The 18073-nt window shown below is 41.1% G+C and overlaps 1 protein-coding gene across 1 annotated transcript in view; it reads left to right on the top strand.

The window, feature by feature from the left end:
• LOC120913334 (cytochrome P450 2C23-like) overlaps window positions 1–18073 on the top strand; it is a 45631-nt gene that overhangs the window by 15098 nt on the left and 12460 nt on the right. The window contains exons 3-7 of the mRNA XM_040323204.1: window positions 410–559; window positions 3097–3257; window positions 3923–4099; window positions 9543–9684; window positions 16039–16226. Of these exons, the coding sequence (XP_040179138.1) occupies window positions 410–559; window positions 3097–3257; window positions 3923–4099; window positions 9543–9684; window positions 16039–16226 (818 nt within the window). The remainder of the gene's footprint in view (window positions 1–409; window positions 560–3096; window positions 3258–3922; window positions 4100–9542; window positions 9685–16038; window positions 16227–18073) is intronic.

Genomic DNA, 18073 nt, shown 5'->3' with positions numbered 1-18073 from the left:
CTGACTGTCAGTCAGCATGGCTTCTGCTCTACTTCTCAGCACTCATTGGAGCGCTGAGCAGTGGTGGGGCGGGGAGAGGCTGTCTCAACGGCTCGCTGAGACTGCCATCAATCATGACTCATGGCAGTGACGTGAGCAGAAAGTGGACTTCAGACCGCTCTCCGCTGAAAATGGGTCACAGGAGTGCAAAACTAATTGTACTCCTGTGACCCATAGGAAAGGCCCAGCCTAAAAATCTCAGGCTGGACTTCTCCTTTAATGAATGTAATTTATGTTTTTGGGTTTGCTTACACTTTTCTCTTCCTAATACTGTATTTTTTTTCCACAATACCGTGTTTGTTTTAATCCATAAAAGTAGTAATTTTGGCAATCCAAATAAAGTAATACCATTTGAATTCTTTACATATAGGAGTTCTATTTAGCAATGGTGAGCGATGGAAACAGATGAGACGATTTACCTTGAGTACCCTGAGGAATTTTGGGATGGGTAAAAGAAGCCTGGAGGAACGGGTACAAGAGGAGGCCAAGTGTTTAGCAGAAGAGTTCCGGAAGAAAGAAGGTTGGTAGGTTTTTAGGACCAATTCCTGGGTGTGTTGGCATTGTCCTATCTGGACAGAGGCGGTAGAGAGTGTTTCCTGTCAATAGAGAAAAGTACTAGCCAGCATTGAGACAGCCCAGAAGACTATAGCTGCTCAGTTTACACATTAGGAGGTTTCCTAGCTGCAGAAAGCAAGAAAACATTATTAAAGTTGTACATTTGGAAACCTAAACAGATAATTCTGCTAAGGCATACATTGTTCTTAATATGAATAACTTAAAGCAATATTAAACCCCAAAACAAAAATGTAATATATTGCAGTTTACTGATCCTTAACCGCTTTAAGACTGGCCACTGTCATTTGATGGCAGCACAATGGCTCTCCTGCGTGAATCTCTGTATCTGTACAGTTGCTCGCACAGGTCGATCAGTTGCTGGCGGACGCACGCTCGCTCCGGCTGGAAGCTGTGGGTGCGTGCCCGTGAGTCGGAGGACTCGATGTCCTCCGCCGGCCCGCGATTGCCTTGTACACAAGGCATTTTCTCATTCTGACAAGTGACATGACAGGGATCTACTATTCCCAGTGGTCGGGAAAAGTGATCTCTGTCATGTCCCAGTAAGCCCATCCCCCCACAGATAGAAACCCTCATGGGGAACACAGTTAACCACTTTAATACCCGCCCATAGTCAAATGACGTCCACAGGAGGGACGTCATATGACGTCCTGGGCTTGCCGTCCGTCCAGAGGGCGCGCGTGCGCTGCCGGCGGCGTGCCCGGCGACCACAATGTCACCCGCGATTGCCTGTGATCACGGCAGGACCGTCGATCTGTGTGTGTAAACACACAGATCCACATCCTGTCAGATGTGAGGAGACCGATGTGTGTTCCCAGTACAGAGGAACACCAATCGGTCTTCTCCCCTTGTGAGTCCCCGCCCCCTACAGTTAGAATAACTCCCTAGGGAACATATTTAATCCCTTGATCGCCCCCCAGTGTTGACCCCTTCCCTGCCAGTCACATTTACACATTAATTAGTGCAGTTTTCTACCACTAATCGATGTATAGATGTGAATGGTTCCAAAAATGTGTCAAAAGTGTCCGATATGTCTGTCACAATGTCAGAGTCACAATAAAAAATGCAGATCGCCGCCTTTACTAGTAAAAAAATTAAAATAGATAAAAATGCAATAAATATATCCCCTATTTTGTAGACGCTATAACTTTTGCGCAAACCAATCAATATATGCTTATTGTGATTTTTTTTTTTTACCAAAAACATGTAGAAGAATACATATCGGCCTAAACTGAGGAAAAAAAAAATATATATTTTTAAATTGTGATATTTATTAAAGTAAAAAGTAAACGATATTGTGATTTTTTTCCAAATTTTCGCTCATCTTTTGTTTATAGCGCAAAAAATAAAAATCGCAGCGGTGATCAAATACCACCAAAGAAAAGCTCTATTTGTGGGGAAAAAAACATAAAGATTTCATTTGGGTACAGTGTTGCATTACTGCGCAATTGTCATTCAAAGCGCAACAGCGCTGAAAACTAAAAATTGGTCTGGGCAGGAAGGGGGTGAAAATACCCTGTATTGAAGTGGTTAACCCCTTGATCGACCCCTAGTTTTAACCCCTTCACCGTCAGTGACATTTACACAGTAATCGGTGGCTATTTTTATCTCTGATCGCTGTATAAATGTTAATAGTCCCAAAAAAGTGTTAACAGTGTCCAATCTGTCCGCTGCAATGTCGCAGTGCTGATACAAATTTGCAGATCTCTGCCACTACTAGTAAAAAATAATAATAATAAAAATGGCATAAATCTATTCCCCATTTTGTAGACTTTTGCGCAAACCAATCAATATACGCTTATTGCGATTTCTTTTTACCAAAAATATGTAGAAGAATATATTGGCCTAAACTGAGGAAAAAAGATTTTATTTATTTTTAAATTGGGGATATTTATTATAGCAAAAATATAAAAATATTGTGTATTTTTTCAAAATGTCGCTCTTTTTTTTGTTTATAACACAAAAAAAGAAAAAGAAAAAAAACTGCAGAGGTGATCAAGTACCACCAAAAGAAAGCTCTATTTGTGGGAAAAAAAGTATGTCAATTTTGTTTGGGTACAGCGTCACACACGCAATTGTCAGTTAAAGCGACGTAGTGCCATATCACAAAAAATAGCCCAGACAGAAAGGGGGTAAATCCTTCCGGGGCTGAAGTGGTTAAGCAGTTACAGCAACATATGTTTTTTTTTTTTTTTTTTTTTGGGATAAAGGTTTTACTTAAATTAATAAAACTTGACAATTTTAAGCTCCCCTGATAAATGGTTTGTCTCAACCATCTAACAGGCACTCTTGCATGACACCTTGGACTTGTAAAGATAACAGACTTACTGGCCAGATCACCAGGTGAAAATAGAGGCAACAAAGCCTAAATAGAAACAAATGCAGCCACTGAATTTGAGTATTGGTAAGCTGCAATATAATAAATGTTTGTTTTTGGGTTTAATATCAATTTAAAACTAAAGCCAACGGTCTTTTCTCTTCCAGGAGCCCAATTTGATCCCACATTCCTTCTGAGCCTGGCTGTCTCCAACATCACATGCTCTATTTTTTTCAATGAGCGTTTTGACTATGAAGATAAGGAGTTCCTGTCCATGCTGGCCCTCATTAAAGAGTCTTTTAGAATTGTGACTTCACCATGGGCTCAGGTAGGCTAATCTTAGTAGCACCAGTTGGGTACACAGTAAATTAATCTTTTTATAAGCATATCTAAGGCCCCGTACACACGACCGGATCTGTCCGCTGATACTTGTCCACGGACCAGTTTCAGCAGACAAGTTCGGTCGTGTGTACATGTGCTTTACAGACCCTGGATCAGATCAGTTGGTGCAACTTTACTGAAAAGCTTATTAGTACAGTCCAACATGAACAGTAGTGTCATAATGTCCCTAAGTATTTCTAACTGGCTGCCCTGGCATACCTCAGAAAGGTAGTAGTCCATTTTGGCACCCTCCAGGTCTTGGTTGTTCTCCAGAACCCCGGGTCCATTCTTCATACTGAAAGGTGCAGCAATCCCTTTTCACAGTAGCTATGGCATGTCCTTTCCCATGTGGCCCATCCAAACTGCCAAAAAGGTCTCAAATTCAACCTTCCCCCATATTTATATTACTGGTGAGTAGGCTGAATCCAAAAAGCCTGGGAACTGTAGCACACGCATTAACTCTTTCCCCCCTCAGCCTGTTCTAGCCACTATCTAACTAATGCACCTGTAGGCACCTGACTACCGAATAGTTGGGTAATTGTGAAGCAGCCTTTAGAGCCATAGTAGACCTTAACAGCATCCATTTTTATCAGATTGTATTTTCCTTTTTAGATCTTTGCACTGGCACCTCGTTTCTTCATGTACTTGCCTGGCAGCCATCACACAGTGTTTAAAATTTTTGACAAGTTGAATGAATTTGTAAAGAAGAAGATCACAGTGCATGAGGCGACTCTGGATGTGAACTGTCCCAGAGATTACATTGATTGTTTCCTAATAAAGATGAGAGAGGTGAGGTCTGCCTTGCTTGTATTTCATTATAAAATGTTCTGTGGTATTTACAAGAAAACAGTGTGAAATCAATAAAGTAGTAGCTGCTCTCTGTACCTCAAATGACCTTGGTGCTCAAAATTAGCTGAGGTAGAGCATTGAAGGAAATCAGCAATGCACATATTATCTTAAAGGGGTTGTAAAGGTACTATTTTTTTTCCTAAATAGCTTCCTTTACCTTAGTGCAGTCCTCCTTCACTTACCTCATCCTTCCATTTTGCTTTTAAATGTCCTTATTTCTTCTGAGAAATCCTCACTTCCTGTTCTTCTGTCTGTAACTCCACACAGTAATGCGAGGCTTTCTCCCTGGTGTGGAGTGTCATGCTCGCCCCCTCCCTTGGACTACAGGAGAGTCAGGATGCCCACTAACACACAGCTCCTTTCTCTATCTCCAACGTAGAGAGTGTCCTGACTCTCCTGTAGTCCAAGGGAGGGGGCGAGCACCACACTCCACACCAGGGAGAAAGCAGATCGGATAAGATGTCAGCGGACATGTTACCGCTGACATCCAACGCTCCATAGAGAAGCATAGAGTCGCTGTTCAGCTCCGCCGGAAAAACTGACAGGCAGACCTGAACGGTCCGAACGTGTGAAAGGGGCCTTTGTTTTCTGAAAGTGGAGTTTGTGGAAACACCTGTACCCCAAGGAGAATGAGACCATTAGGAAGATTCATCATGCCAGTGGAGAACCCATGAGATATGTAAAACCAGATGTTGCGTCCAAATAAATAACTATAATATCCATTTGGGGTTATTCATAGCACCATATCTAACAAATTAGCAGTGGTGAATGTGTGGCGCCTTATTATATGGTGACCTTTTACAGAGTTTAATGTTTCATCTCAAACAGTCACACATCCTCTTCTATCCTACAGTTCTTTTGTATGATTTACTTACAAATGTCCTGACGTAGCTATTTAAGTTACAGTGAAGACAAAAGAATCCATTGAGCCACTTTCACAGGGGGGGGATGCTGATTGGAGCAGAGTGGGTGGATGGCATATCTGTGCCCACTCAGTTTCTGCAGAGTGGATAAGAACAGAGCCCGCTCTGCCCTATGGGTGGCCGGAAGTAAACAGACTCCACTGTCCATTTATACCTGACTACCTTTCCGATCAAATCTGCCTAAACAGATCAGGACAGATTCCCTTCAATTTTTTTTACCTGACCTTACGCCGGAAGATTTACGCTACGCCGCCGCAACTTACGGAGCAAGTGCTTTGTGAATACTGCACTTGCCCGTCTAAGTTGCGGAGGCGTAGCGTAAATAGGATACGCTACGCCCGCACAAACTTGCGTCCCCCTACGTGAATCTAGCCCACAGTCTTTCTTAGTCACTATTCCATCTTATTATACCCATAACAATCTAATAAGTGGGATCTGATTGTCAGCTTCTTGTTAGATATTTACTGTACAGCACCTGTGGCTTTATCTTTCCCTGCCTTCTCTTATCCTACATCGGACCATAAGCCAAGGATTCAATGACTGTTTCACAGACTTCAATCTCTTCAGTTAGACCAAGGGTGGCAGATCCATCCCATCAATCAGATCATTAACATTGTAGTAAAATAAGCATGGGTTCCTGTTAGTATGATGTGTAGCAGACCCCATGGAATTCCATTTATATATCCAAGTATTACTGACACCATCAATGGCAAATAAGAAGCAACTATGGGCCAGATCCACGTAGCGCGGCACTTCTTTACGTCCGGCGTAACTTACCGCGTATTTCCCTATCCACAAAGAATTTGTGCCGTAAGTTACGGCGGCGTAGTGTAACTGTGTCGGCGTAAAGGCGCGCAATTCAAATGGATGAGTTGGGGGCGTGTTTTATGTTAATACGTCTTGACCCGACGTAAATGACGTTTTTTCTGAACGGCGCATGCGCCATCCGTGGGGGTATCCCAGTGTGCATGCTCGAAATTAACCTGCAACAAGCCAATTCTTTCGACGTGAACGTCATTCTACGCAAAGCCCTATTTGCGAACGTTTTACGCAAACATCGTACACGATGGATAATTTGCCGCTGGCCCGACGTCCATACTTAACATTGGCTATGCCTCATATAGCAGGGGTAACGTTACGCTGAAAAAAGCCTTACGGAAACGACGTAAAAAAATGCGCACCTGGAACAGCTTATATGTCAACACAAACCCGTGTCCTCTTTGATTTGTTGGTGGTCTGGTCAATTGAAAGGTGGATCTGAATATAAAGCAGAGGATATGCTACCTCTTGTAACACATTCTTGCTTTGGGTGTTGTAAAAGTATTCAGTTTCAAATATTTTTATTGAAATTTTCATAAATAAATACAGAATATTAAACATGTACAAATTGTAGAATATGCACATTACATAAAACAGTCCTTAAAAACAGTCCTTAAAAGGAAAATACCATTGACATATAGATAATTATGAAGTCAATAAAGAATAAAGGTAAGGAGAAGAAAGGGGGGATGGTGGATAGAGGGGGGAGGAGAGGAAAAAAAAAAAAAAAAAAAATAGCCCTATCGAGTACGTATAAGAAGTGGAGTCCGGAGAGGATGAAATAATACCAGATTATAGTGAAGCAGTCCTTAAAGAATGAAATTCAGCGGAGTTCTTGAAAGACAACCAGCATGCCCATTTTTCATAAAAGGTCTTAGGAGAATCTTTAGATTGGGAAATGAGTTCTTCCATTTCGGCCATGTATCCAATTTTATTAAACCAATCCGAAATGGAAGGAGGTGATGACTGTGTCCATCGAATGGGTACACATAGTTTGGCAGCATTGATTAGGTGGAACATCAATGATTTCTTATAAATGTATTGCGGTAGAGAGGAGTGGTGTAGTAAATACTGGGCGGCAGTGAAGTCAGGGGTATATGTTGTAATGCGAGAAATTAATTGATGGACCTCCTTCCAGAAGGGTCTGATCAGATCGCATCCCCACCATATGTGCAAGAGTGTGCCTTGAGCACGGTTACATCGCCAACATAGTGGAGAAATGTTTGCATTATATTTATGAATGATGGCAGGGGTCCTATACCACCTAGAGTATAATTTGTAATTGTTTTCCTGTGTCAATACATTCAGGGATCCCTTATGTATATGTTGAAAAACATGTTCCCATTCATTACTCGATAGTGATACGTCTAGGTCGCTTTCCCATTTGAGATTCACTACATCATTCTTAATGTCGAACGTTGCAAAAAATGACGCATACATCGCGGAAATCAAATGTTTTTTAGGAGAATTTTGGAGACACAAGTTCTCAAAAGGAGACTTGCGTCTACACCATACAGAATTCGAGCCAGTGCGATTGAAAAAATGTTTAACCTGTTCATATCCAGAGGGTTGTATAATAATGTCAGGGTGGGAAAGTTGAAAAGAATCGAAAGTAAGAAGTTTACCGTTGTCAAAAAAGGTTTCAGCTCTGATCGATTTGACGTATGCGGAACCGGATACGTCAAACACCGATTGTCCTAAAGAAATCTCTGGGTTTAAGTTAACAGGAGTCATGGGACCATATAATGAGGAAAAATGTAGATTTTTACAGAGAGCCCTAAAAGTTTGCAAGGTAGGACCCACCAAAGGGTGAGAGCAGGCGACAGGTGGGATTTTGCGAGCAGCAATCCAAGGCAAATGCGTAAGCGGTAAGACAGGAGACGAGGAAACACCTTCCAATTCGACCCAAGCCTTAGTATGGGAATGCAAATGCCAATCTAAAATGCGAGTCATGTGGCAAGCCCAATAGTATTTTTGCACATCAGGCAATCCTGTAAAAGTATTCAAAGGTGTGGCGGTCTTCAGAATGTAGTGTACCACTGTCCCCGTGGGCTTGCTGAGTGTTGACTTCTTAGACCTCCCTCTGATTACCTGCAGACAGTTGCTGGGGGTTTTCGCTTATCCCTCCTTACTCTTGTTTGCTCGTTACTCAATAAACAGTCCAGGGTATTTGTTTATTGTGGAATTTGAAATGGGAGAAGGGAAGGGCTTTTTTTCAGTGGGAACTCGGGGGAACGCAGTTCCGGCACCTCCTGGACTGACTGTATGTAATGGCAAGGGGTGCTGGTGTGTGCTGCAGGGTATTGATGCTCACTGCTGGGAATCTATTTTTGCAGGGGGGTCTATTGTTGCTGGGGAGGCCTATTGTTGCTGGTGGGGGACCTATTGTTGCTGGGAGGGTCTTATGTTGCTGGGGGGTCAGTTGTTTCTGAAAGAGATCTACTATTGGGAGAAGGGTCTATTGTTGATTGCAGCCATAGAGTCTATTAATGCTGGCTGTGCAGAGATCTGTTGATGCTGCCGGGAGTCTATTTTTGCTGGGAGTAAATTTTGTTGTGGGTGGTCCATTGTTGTTAGGGGGATCTATTGTTGCTGGCTGCAGGGGATCAATTTTACTGTTTTTCTTGATATCATTACCAAATTCCATACAAATTACTTAAGACCACAAAATGATACTTGGTTCTATATTGTCTAAAAGGGCGGTACTGGGAGGTGGGTAGGGGCGGAGAAAAGGCGTGAATTGGAAAGGGGGAGTTCCTGCACCTATTGTCTGAGAAAAAAAGCCCTGGAGAAGGGCATGGTGGGATACTCCAACTGAACTATTCACAGTAGATAAGGACAGCTCTCACTTGGCCTCACCAGATTACTGGTGGAAGCAGACACACTGCTTTTATCATACTTCCACTTGTATGGAAGAATTAAGTCTTCTTGCTCTCTCTAGAAGCAGACTTGATGCAACTACTTTCTCTTCAGGACACTATCTAGCATCCGCTTGACTGACACCCATCCACTGGCTCTTCTAGCTGAAGGGATGGCCCTCACAGGACAGACCCCATGACACAGATCTGTACTCACAGTAGGCAGAATCAGGTGTCTCCCTTCCAGTCAGCTCTGCAGGACCTCTGGGTTCAGCTTCTCTCTGACTTTCAGTCCCTCGGGTCGACGACCCAAGGCCTCATGACACTTCTACAGAGGATTGGCAGCCGCGCCCTCCCTGTGGGACCTGGCTCTCTGGCTGAAAGACCCCACGCCCTTGACATTTATACAGTCACCCAGGATGCAACAAAGCATTGTCCTCCACCAATAGCCAAGCTGTAACAATGCCGGTGACCTCACTTGTCAGGTTCCCTCCCACTGTCCAATATGCCTCCCTATATTGATCAGTGTGGAACATTCAGACTAGCTGAGCTGCACCTGAGCACCATGTGCAGACCTCACCAATAGATCCTACTCCCTGGTAGGCAGAGAACACTCAAAATTTTCCTAACAATCTTCCTTGTAAGCAGAAAGACCCACAACTATACTCTCCTTTAGCACCTACCTAGTAGGGTGCTGCATTAGTATCACAATTCCTTTTTTACCTGGGTAGCATGATGTCTAAACACAGCTCTGATAATGCATCTTTGCTTTTTTCACTCTAGGAAAAGGACAACCTCAATACAGAATTTAACGTTAACAATTTGCTTGTCAATGGAATTAACCTGTTTTTTGCTGGGACGGAGACCTCAGGCACAACCCTGAGATATTCATTACTTATTCTGCTGAAATATCCAGATGTGAGAAGTATGTATTTGAACCTCTTCAACATTGAAGTGCATCTTTTTCCTTCTTTTTTAAAGTTTATTTTTAGCCAAAACTTTTTTAGCTGGTGTTGGATAGAAGAGACTACAACAACTACAAGTAAAAACCAGGGAGTTTCTAGGATAGCACTTAAGGATACAAATTCATCAACATTTACCAGGAAGTCCCTGGATTTTACTTTGTTATAGTCATTCTTTGTTTTAGGATGATGGTGCCCAAGGTCTATTGCCTGTTGTAACTTTGCCTTCCTGTTGATATATACAATGTATATATACTGTATATAGTATATATATATATATATATATATATATATATATATATATATATATATATATATACAAATAATTTTTGGGGAAGTATGGGACTTTAAAGGTGCACTTGATATGAATCCATATGACACAGATTATATAAAAAAATATAGGTATTTTATTAATTCACATAGAAAAGGATAAAAACATTTCATGCAATACATCCAAATCCATTTAGTTGAAAAGGACATGACTTTCAATGTTATATTGCTGTTTCCACACTTTTAATTTGACATGTTTCACCATTAGGCTTCTTCAGGAAAAGGCATGGAATCACAACTACTAGATAAATAAACAAACATGTCAAAAGGAAAATCATAAACATAATTACATTATGTATTGTGACAGGAAGTCAGGTAAATCTGTGGGTGTTGTCAATGATGGGACATACATTTCTGCCTTGTTTAGACGATACACAGATTATTATCGGGCGTCGGCTACAACCATAGCCAGAGGAGGGCTAGAGGCCGTTAGAAAACTTCAGCTGTTCAGAATGAAGCAATCAAGGCCTTTATAAGTAGCCAGAGGGTTACCACTTGGTTGCTGCATCACTCCTAAGGCTGTGTGAGTAGGAGAGCAGTGCCTGATGAGGTGAGGAGACCATTGTTTTTTCTGTGTGATAAAAATCAAAAGACTATTGTTTGTGCTGTATGATCAGCACTGTCTATCCAGCGGTAGGCTGTGTTAGACTTCATAGATAGGTTCCTGTGTGGAAGGTAGACGCCCAGAGTGGCTAGAGTTTATTTTATGTTTTGATTTTGTTTATGCTGTTTGGATGCTTGCAACTGTTTTCCAGCAAGGTGGAAAAATAAACCAGAAACTTTGTTTTCAACCGTCTTCGACTGCCAGTCTGTATAAGTTCAGTGTGTGGTGAACCCAACCAAGGGGTCACACACCCCGCTACCGAGCTAACCCCTCACAGTATATACAGATTTTATACAAATTCTCATTAAATAAAGTATGCAGATGCATCCCCGAAACCTGCCAAAAGTTCCCAACATGTTTGTTCCTACCTCCAGTAAATGAGGAGTTGAAACCAATTTATGGAAAAATTGTGAGAGAGGAGTCAGTTCTGGTGGCCTTGTGCGTCCAGCCAACTGGGATTGATCACCCACATGAGCTGTATCTCCCGCAAGGAAGGGTATTATCTCAAAAAATATATGCGAAAAAGTGGGAGATAAGACCTATAATTTAATAAAACAAAACATACTCATAGAGGCATGCACCTTCATACTTAATCAATGAACAAACATTTGTCATGTTTTGATTTTTGCTTACTTGTATGAGATTTCTATATGGGAAGCTGGGAGCCTAAGATTACACCAGGTGGTGCCAAAGCTCTAGCTATTCGACTGCTAGCTCTAGAGATTCAATAGGGACAATCAAGATAATCTATTTATCAAAACACCAATCCAAACTAAAGGTGATATATAAGCGTTTGAAAACTAAGCCTACTCTGATCCTCCTTTATCGTGAGATTGTAAGTGATCTAAGGATCCACGTACTCAAAAAAAAGAGAATACCCATTCAATGATACTGGGCCCAAATGGACCTGCAATTACAGAACATGAAATAAACCAATGGTTAAATCTATACCGATGGCACTATATTTATCCGCTGGGGTCTAAAAGCGGTCCATCTTTAACACACACCTGCTTGCCGTTATGAGTGAGAAAAGGCTCCCAGGGACACCAACAAAATGGCACCTGCCTATCGCGTCAGACATTTATTTAATGGCGCAGACCCAAATGGGAGGGGCCAGGCATGCACGGCAGCCCCAAGGCTCCAGCCATGTCTATGTGTCAGGCCGCGACTCCAGCCAAGGGGCGGAGACAGTTCCTATGGCAAACACGCCCCAGGGCAGTGCTGCCAAAGGCAGTGTCCCCAACCCCATTTGGACTGGAGTTCACTCACGAAGACACAACATCTACCATGAACTATCGAAACAGACACTGTCCTTCAAGGCAGCCGTGCATGGTCCAGTATGGACAAGACAGACATTTATAGATATAGAAGTCCAAAAGGGCCACACAAGCTGCATCCAGAAGGATAATTACAAGGTATAATAGGCAACATGAGAAGGTTCATAATATATACAAAAAAAATGGTATTTGCTAATTGCGGACCAGAGAATTAATAAATATATTAAACCGTACCCAGAGATTGCCTATAAGAGATCCAAGTCGCTCAGAGACACATTGGTGGCAAGCCACCACATGTATGATGATCAAATGAAAACCAATACCCCGGGGACATACCCATGTGGGAAGTGCAATTATTGCCCTTATATTTTAAGAGGTGAAAACATTCTCCTCCCTAACAACACCATGTAGATTCCCAGGCATAGAACATCCTGTCAATCAATTGGGGCTGTCTATATTATGAAATGTCAATGTGAAGCATTTTATGTGGGAAAGACGAAGTGCCCATTCTATAAAAAAAATTAGGGATCATGTTTCCCTAATATCCAAACACAAAAGTAGACACCCATAAGCAAGCAAGTAGGATTGTTTTAATTAGAAATTGATTTGATTCTTTGCTTTGGAACATATTCCTCCTCATGAGGGGGGGGGGGGAATTGATAAAAAGTTACTTCAATTAGAAACTAAATGGATTTAGTTGTTATGCCGCGTACACACCATCACTTTATGTGATGAAAAAAAATGACGTTTTTAAAAACGTCACTTTAATTGACTGTGTGTGGGGGAAAACGTCGTTTTATGTCTTGTAAAAAACGACCAAAAAAAATTGAAGCATGCTTCAATTTATGTGTCGTTTTTCAAAAGTGCACTTTTTACTTCACAGAAATTGACCGTGTGTAGCAAAAAACGTCGTTTTCTAAGACGTTTTTTCATCCACGCATGCCCAGAAGCTACTTATGAAGCAAGCTTCAATGGTAAAACGTGGTGGAACGTAACCTCACTTTGCAAGATCATTGTGAGAAAACGATGGTGTGTAGGCAACTTCGTCTTTGAAAATTGAAGTTTCAAAAACGTCATTTTTTACTTCACAGAAAGTGTCGTTTTTTTTCATCACATAAAGTGATGGTGTGTATGCGGCATTATAGGCTTTCGTGTAAACAGACTTTTTGTCTTGGTTTTCTATCCCCCAGGTCCCTTGTTTGGGGACCCAAGTGGCAAACGCTGTTTTGTTGGTGTCCCTGGGAGCCTTTTCTCGCTCATTACGCCGAGCAGGTGTGTGTTAAAGATGAACTGTGCTTGGACCCCAGCGGGTAGATATAGTGCTGTCAGTATAGCTTTGATCATTGTTTTATTTCATGTTCTGTAATTGCAGGTCCGTTTGGGCCCGGTATCATTGGATGGGTACCTCCCTCTTTTTGAGTTCATGGACCCTTAGATCACTAACAATGTCACGATAAAGCAGATACAGCGTAGGCATCATTTTCAAACACTTATATATCACCTTGAATTTGGAATGGTGTGGTCTGTTGATAAATAGAGATCTTGATTGTCCCCATTGAATCTCTAGAGCAGTCGATCAGCTAGACCTTTGGTGTAATCTTAGACTTCCAACTTCCCATTTAGAAATCTCATAAAAGTAAGCAAAAATCAAAACAAGACAAATGTTTTTTTAATTGATTAAGTATGAAGGTGCATGCCTCTATGAGTATGTTATGTTTTTTTTGAATTATAGGTCTTATCTCCCACTTTTTTGCATATATTTTATGAGACAATACCCTTCCCTGCGGGAGATCCGGCTCATGTGGGTGATCAATTCCAGTTGGCTGAATGCACAGGGCCACCAGAATCTACTCCTCTCTCACGACTTTGCCATAAATTGGTTTCAACTCCACATTTACTAGAGGTAGGAACCAACATGTTGGGAATCTTTGCCAGGTTTAGGGGGATGTATCTGCGTACTTTATTTAGTCAGAATCTGTATATAGGTAATGTAATAATGTATATGATTTTATGTTGAAAATGTTTGTTTGTTTGTTTATTTATCTAGTAGTTGTGATTCCATGCTTTTCCTGAAGAAGCCTCACAGCGAAACAGAGAATAAAAAGTGTGGAAACAGCAATATAACATTGAAAGTCGTGTCCTTTTCATCTAAATGGATGCGGATGTATTGTATGAAATGTTTTTATCCTTTTCTATTTGAATTAATAAAATACATATATATGTATATTCAATTGCACGTTTAAAGTCCCGTACCTCCCACAAAAATGATTTGTATCCATATTTAGAGGATGGTGGTGCCATATGTTGAATAGTAGTTGATTCTGGAGTTGTCCACTCCCCTTATGAATATATATATATATATATATATATATATATATATATATATATATATATATATATATATATATATATTCTTCCCTAATATACTCATTTTTCTCATTCACTAAAATGTCAAGCACTCTGATTGGTTAGTTTTAGTAGCTCAATTGATCTTCTGGGTGGCATGTAATGCCTCTTGGTCTTCGACAGCTGTAGTCAAAAATTCTAATCAAAGTTGTCTGGATATTTTCTTATTGTCTAATGCCGCGTACACACGGTCATTTTTTGTGATGAAATAAAACAAAGTTTTTCATCAAAAAAAAACAACGTTTTTCTAACTTCATAAAAAATGACGTTGCCCACACACCATCGTTTTCTGAAAATGCTCTAGCAAAGCGCGGTTACGTACAACACGTACAACGGCACTCTGTTCCATTCAAGCTCCCGTCTCATAACTTGCTTCTGAGCATGCGCGGCTTTAAAACATTGTTTAAAATGTCGTTTTAGCCTACACACGATAATTTTTTATGACACAAAAAACGACATAAAAAATTTAAGCATGTTCGAAAAAAATTTTGGTCGTTTTTTAGAAGACAAACGATGTGAAGCCCACACACGATCATTTTAAATGACGTTTTTAAAAACGTTGTTTTATTTCATCACAAAAAACGACCGTGTGTATGCGGCATAAGGCTAAATTGCATTCTTTTACTATTCATTTTGATAAACAAGTTATCATTTGAAGAATGCTATTTACCATGAACAATGATATACTTAATACCCCATTTGATGTCCAGTTATCATCATTATAAAATTCTTGTATTGTTTATGCCCAAATTGCATACTCTTAAAAAAAAAACAATAAATCACATACATAGAGATTAACATTTAACTCGCCCTCTGGATCTTTACGATTCCTTTCAGGTCTGACCAGGCAATCTATGTTTTACAATCCTTGCAAATTTGCAAATCACCTCCTTTGAAATGTTTAATTAGATAGGCATCTGCAAACAGGTTGGTACCCAATTGCCAAGGTGAGGAATCTACCTCTTGCATAAAGTTAACATAATCATAAGTCATTACAGTGTGGGTTACTTACGAAAGGCAAATCCACTTTGCACTACAAGTGCACTGCAAAGTGCACTTGAAATTGCACTGAAAGTGCACTTGGAAGTGCAGTCGCTGTAAATCTGAGGGGTAGATCTAAAGTGAGGGGAAGCTCTGCTGATTTTATCATCCAATCACGTGCAAGCTAAAATTCTGCTTTTTTATTTTCCTTGCGTGTCCCCCTCGGATCTACGGCGACTGCCCTTCCAAGTGCACTTTCAGTGCAATTTCAATGCACTTTGCACTTGTAGTTTGCACTTGTATTGCATAGTGGATTTGCCTTTCTGTGCTCCCCTGCCAGCAGAATGCAATAGATCAGACTGTGTTGATGGGGGAATCAACTGATTTTCTTTCCTGCAACCTGTGTTTGCAAGAAAGAAAATTGCATCATCTATTGCCAGGTTTAGGGAAAGAATTTTCGTTGAAGAGCGCAGCAGTGGGCTGCTGTAGCAACATATTACATCTGTTCATTGTGTGCTTTGACCAATGCATCATAGTAAGAGGGAAAAGCTATTTAAACAACAACAACATTATTTCATTTCTGCCATAGAATTATAAGTACTGCCTATTCTATCCTGGTATAATAATGACCGTTATCATATAATAAACTCACAAGTGATAACTGTATTGTAAATCATCACAAAACCTTTAAAACAATGTGTGTCTGTATGTTCTAACAGAGAAGATCCAAGAAGAAATTGATCTTGTGATTGGCCAGAGTCGATGTCCATCAGTGGAGGATAGAATTAACATGCCATACACAGATGCAGTCATACACGAGATCCAGAGATTTGCTGACATTGTGCCCTTGGGGCTTCCACGCGCCACCAGTCAGGACACAAAGTTCCGAGGCTACCATATCCCAAAGGTCAGTATCCTGAAGATCAAACTGCTGCCATCATAGACCTGATGCATATTTTACAATCACACATCAAAGTTTTCTGAATATCAGATGGGCTATTAAATGACTTATAACTAGGGTTGAGCGAACCCGAACTGTAAAGTTCGGGTTCAGTACGGACTTTGGGTTTTTCCCGAACCCGGACCCGAACCCGAATAATTGGAAAAAGTTCGGGAAAAAAAATGCGCGGAGGTCCCCGCAAATTCAAAAACCAGACCCTTTAGGTCTGGTATGGATATTAAGGGGAACCCCGCCGTCAATTTAAAAAAAAAAATGACATGCGGTTCCCCCTAAATATCCATAACCAGACCCGTTATCCAAGCACGTTGACCTGGCCGGCCGCAGAAAAGAGGGGGGGACAGAGTGCGCCCCCCCCTCTCCTGAACCGCACCAGGCCACATGCCCTCAACATGGGGAGGATGTCCCCATGTTGATGGGGACAAGGGTCTCATGCCCACAACCCTTGCCCGGTGGTTGTGGGGGTATGCGGGCGGGAGGCTTATCAGAATCTGGAAGACCCCTTTAACAAAGGGGACCCCCAGATCCTGACCCCCCAGTATACCCAGTCTTGTTTTGGGTATGACAGTGATCCTTGTGATGTGTGTTGTGTAGTAGTACCTTTTAAAGTCAGGTAGGCCCTTGCCTCCTGTTTTTTTGGAGTGTGTAATCGTGTTAAATTTTAATCATGGTCTTTTGTGAGCCCACACAAATTGTTTTTGTATATGTTGTAAGTGTCTAAAAAAGGTGGATGGTAATTTAATAGGTAGGGCATGCATGCAGTATAAAAGTCTAGAGAAAATTACTATTTTCCCAATTGCAGCTCTCCCAAAACATGAAAAACCTCCTAAGGGCCATTTCTTAGGATCGGATGAAATGTTTTTTGTTAGGGGAGAAAAGTTCTGGTTGGAAAGATCTTTGGAGTTGGGTGTAAAACCAGATTCCCAAATATTTCAATGCTTTGCTTTCCCATTTATAGGGGCAATTTGGTTCAGCCGATTTGAGTTTATCTCTTGGTAGGGAAATATTAAGGGCCTCTGATTTGCTAAAGTTTATTTTTAGATTTGAAATATATCCAAATGTTTTAAAATGTTTAAGTAAGTTGGGAATAGAAAGGTGTGACTGTGTCAAAAAGAATAATAGGTCATTGGCATATACTGCTATTTTAAATTCCCTTCCCGCTATTTTTAAAAGCCATGGGTGAAGGTGTTTTGGTTGACTAAATGGATAAAGGGTGCTGGTGAGATAATAAATAATAGTGGAGAGAGGGGACAACTCTACCTGGTGCTATTCTTGATTTTTATGTCACTAGAAAGGGTACCATTTATTTAGATTTTTGCAGATGGGGATGCATATAGAGTAGAGATCCAGGAAAGCATTTTGTTTTGTAAGCCAATGTGTTTGCAAGTTGGAAACATGTAGTCCCATGCAACCCTATCAAAGGTCTTCTCTGGATCGATGGACAGGAGAAGGCCCTCGATTTTTTTTATGTGTGTACTATAAATCAGGTTGCGTACTTTGGTGATGTTGTCCCGAGCTTCTCTTCCTGGCCTGAAACCCACTTGTTCTGGGCTAGTAATCTTTAGTAAAAGGGGTCAAAGAAGGGTTGATAATATTTTTCACTAAATACCAATGGGAAAGAGCCTCCATTAGCACTAAACTCCAAGAAACGTCATATAAGATCCTCACTCACTGGTACACCACTCCAGAAAAGTTGCATTTTTGGTACCCAAAAACCACAGACTCCTGCTGGAGATGCAGTTTTATTCAGGTTTTCTGACGATTATAAACACATCATGGGTATGTGAGGAATATCT

The sequence above is a fragment of the Rana temporaria genome, chromosome 9 (assembly GCF_905171775.1).
Source record: "Rana temporaria chromosome 9, aRanTem1.1, whole genome shotgun sequence".
Classification (NCBI taxonomy): Eukaryota; Metazoa; Chordata; class Amphibia; order Anura; family Ranidae; genus Rana; species Rana temporaria.
The sequence above is the reverse complement of the archived record's forward strand: the minus strand, read 5'-3'. Positions and strand labels throughout refer to the sequence as shown.